Source organism: Pyxicephalus adspersus, chromosome 7 (assembly GCF_032062135.1).
Source record: "Pyxicephalus adspersus chromosome 7, UCB_Pads_2.0, whole genome shotgun sequence".
Lineage (NCBI taxonomy): Eukaryota > Metazoa > Chordata > Amphibia > Anura > Pyxicephalidae > Pyxicephalus > Pyxicephalus adspersus.
Genome location: NC_092864.1, coordinates 376,268 through 377,332, shown reverse-complemented (window position 1 = coordinate 377,332; position 1,065 = coordinate 376,268). Strand labels below are relative to the sequence as shown.

General features: G+C 49.3%; 1 protein-coding gene across 1 annotated transcript in view; it reads right to left on the bottom strand.

Moving 5' to 3' along the window:
* Positions 1 to 1,065, bottom strand: part of PKMYT1 (protein kinase, membrane associated tyrosine/threonine 1) — a gene marked incomplete at its 5' end in the record, with an annotated part of 5,738 nt that overhangs the window by 2,374 nt on the left and 2,299 nt on the right. The window contains 2 exon segments of the mRNA XM_072417028.1: positions 453 to 539; positions 771 to 1,018. Coding sequence (XP_072273129.1) covers positions 453 to 539; positions 771 to 1,018 — 335 coding nt within the window.

The following is a 1,065-nucleotide window of genomic DNA, read 5'->3' as shown; positions in this document are numbered from 1 at the left end:
TCAGACGCTGGTGCTGCAATGATTTCCGGTGGTAGTGAAGGATCTGGGAATCGGGGAGCCGCTCGGACCAGAGAAGTGGAATATGAAATAATATGTGAGGCTTTTACACCATGGTCCTTCTTACTGCTGGGGGTGGAAAGGGTTATCCTTCAATTGTTAGTGTCCAGTCCTCCAGTGGGGGGCAGTATAACAGAGGTAGCATGGTCCCAATAGACTAAGAATAGTTTTATATCCCTTGTAATGAGCGGGCCGGATGTTAATAGAGAAAGGCGATGTCCCTTCTAGAATAAAAAACATTTTTTAGGTGCACTCACCCGTCCCGTTATTGCTGGCTGCTCAGGTTTATTGTGGAATTCTAATTCCACGTTATGTTCACATCAGGATATATTCATTCTGATAGCAGGACAACATGGAGGGAAGGTGAATGCATTCACCTGGGATGGAGCACTTACCTCTTCCTCATGCTGTAATCAGGTGACTTGTTGCAAGGTGTCGATGTGCTGCCCAGAGATGGCCGTGACATCAGATCTGGAGAATGTCTGCACAACGAGAACAATATTAACGGAAAATAATGAGAGATAGGAGGAGAAGAGGGTGATAATGGGCCAGTGAAAGCTGCTGTCCCCTGGGTGAATCATTAGTTTGGGGTTTAACCCCCACAGTAATGGTTCCCCTGATTTAGTCATGTAAGAGGTAGAGGTCAGTAGCTGGCAGTCGTTGTACTGTGAGACAGCGTACAGCAGCATCACAAAGTCATGGGATATATTCACCTGAGAGGGAAATCTTGTCCATGAAAGGTGAGACTGCGCGTGTTGCCCAGGGGACTGGGGGGAACCTCAAACACATCTTCCCCAAAGCTGTCATCGTCCCAGTCACTGGAGAGGCTGCTCTCAGCAAACAGGTTGGGGGAAGGAGAGGACGGAGCGGATCCTAAAGAGTCACCCCTCCCCCAATGCCACAGCCACATTACTGGGCGCCTCAATCCGTGGAACATCACCAACACGAGCCACACGAGAAGCTGCCAGGGAGAGAGAACAATGGGGATTACACATGTGCAGGACTGCC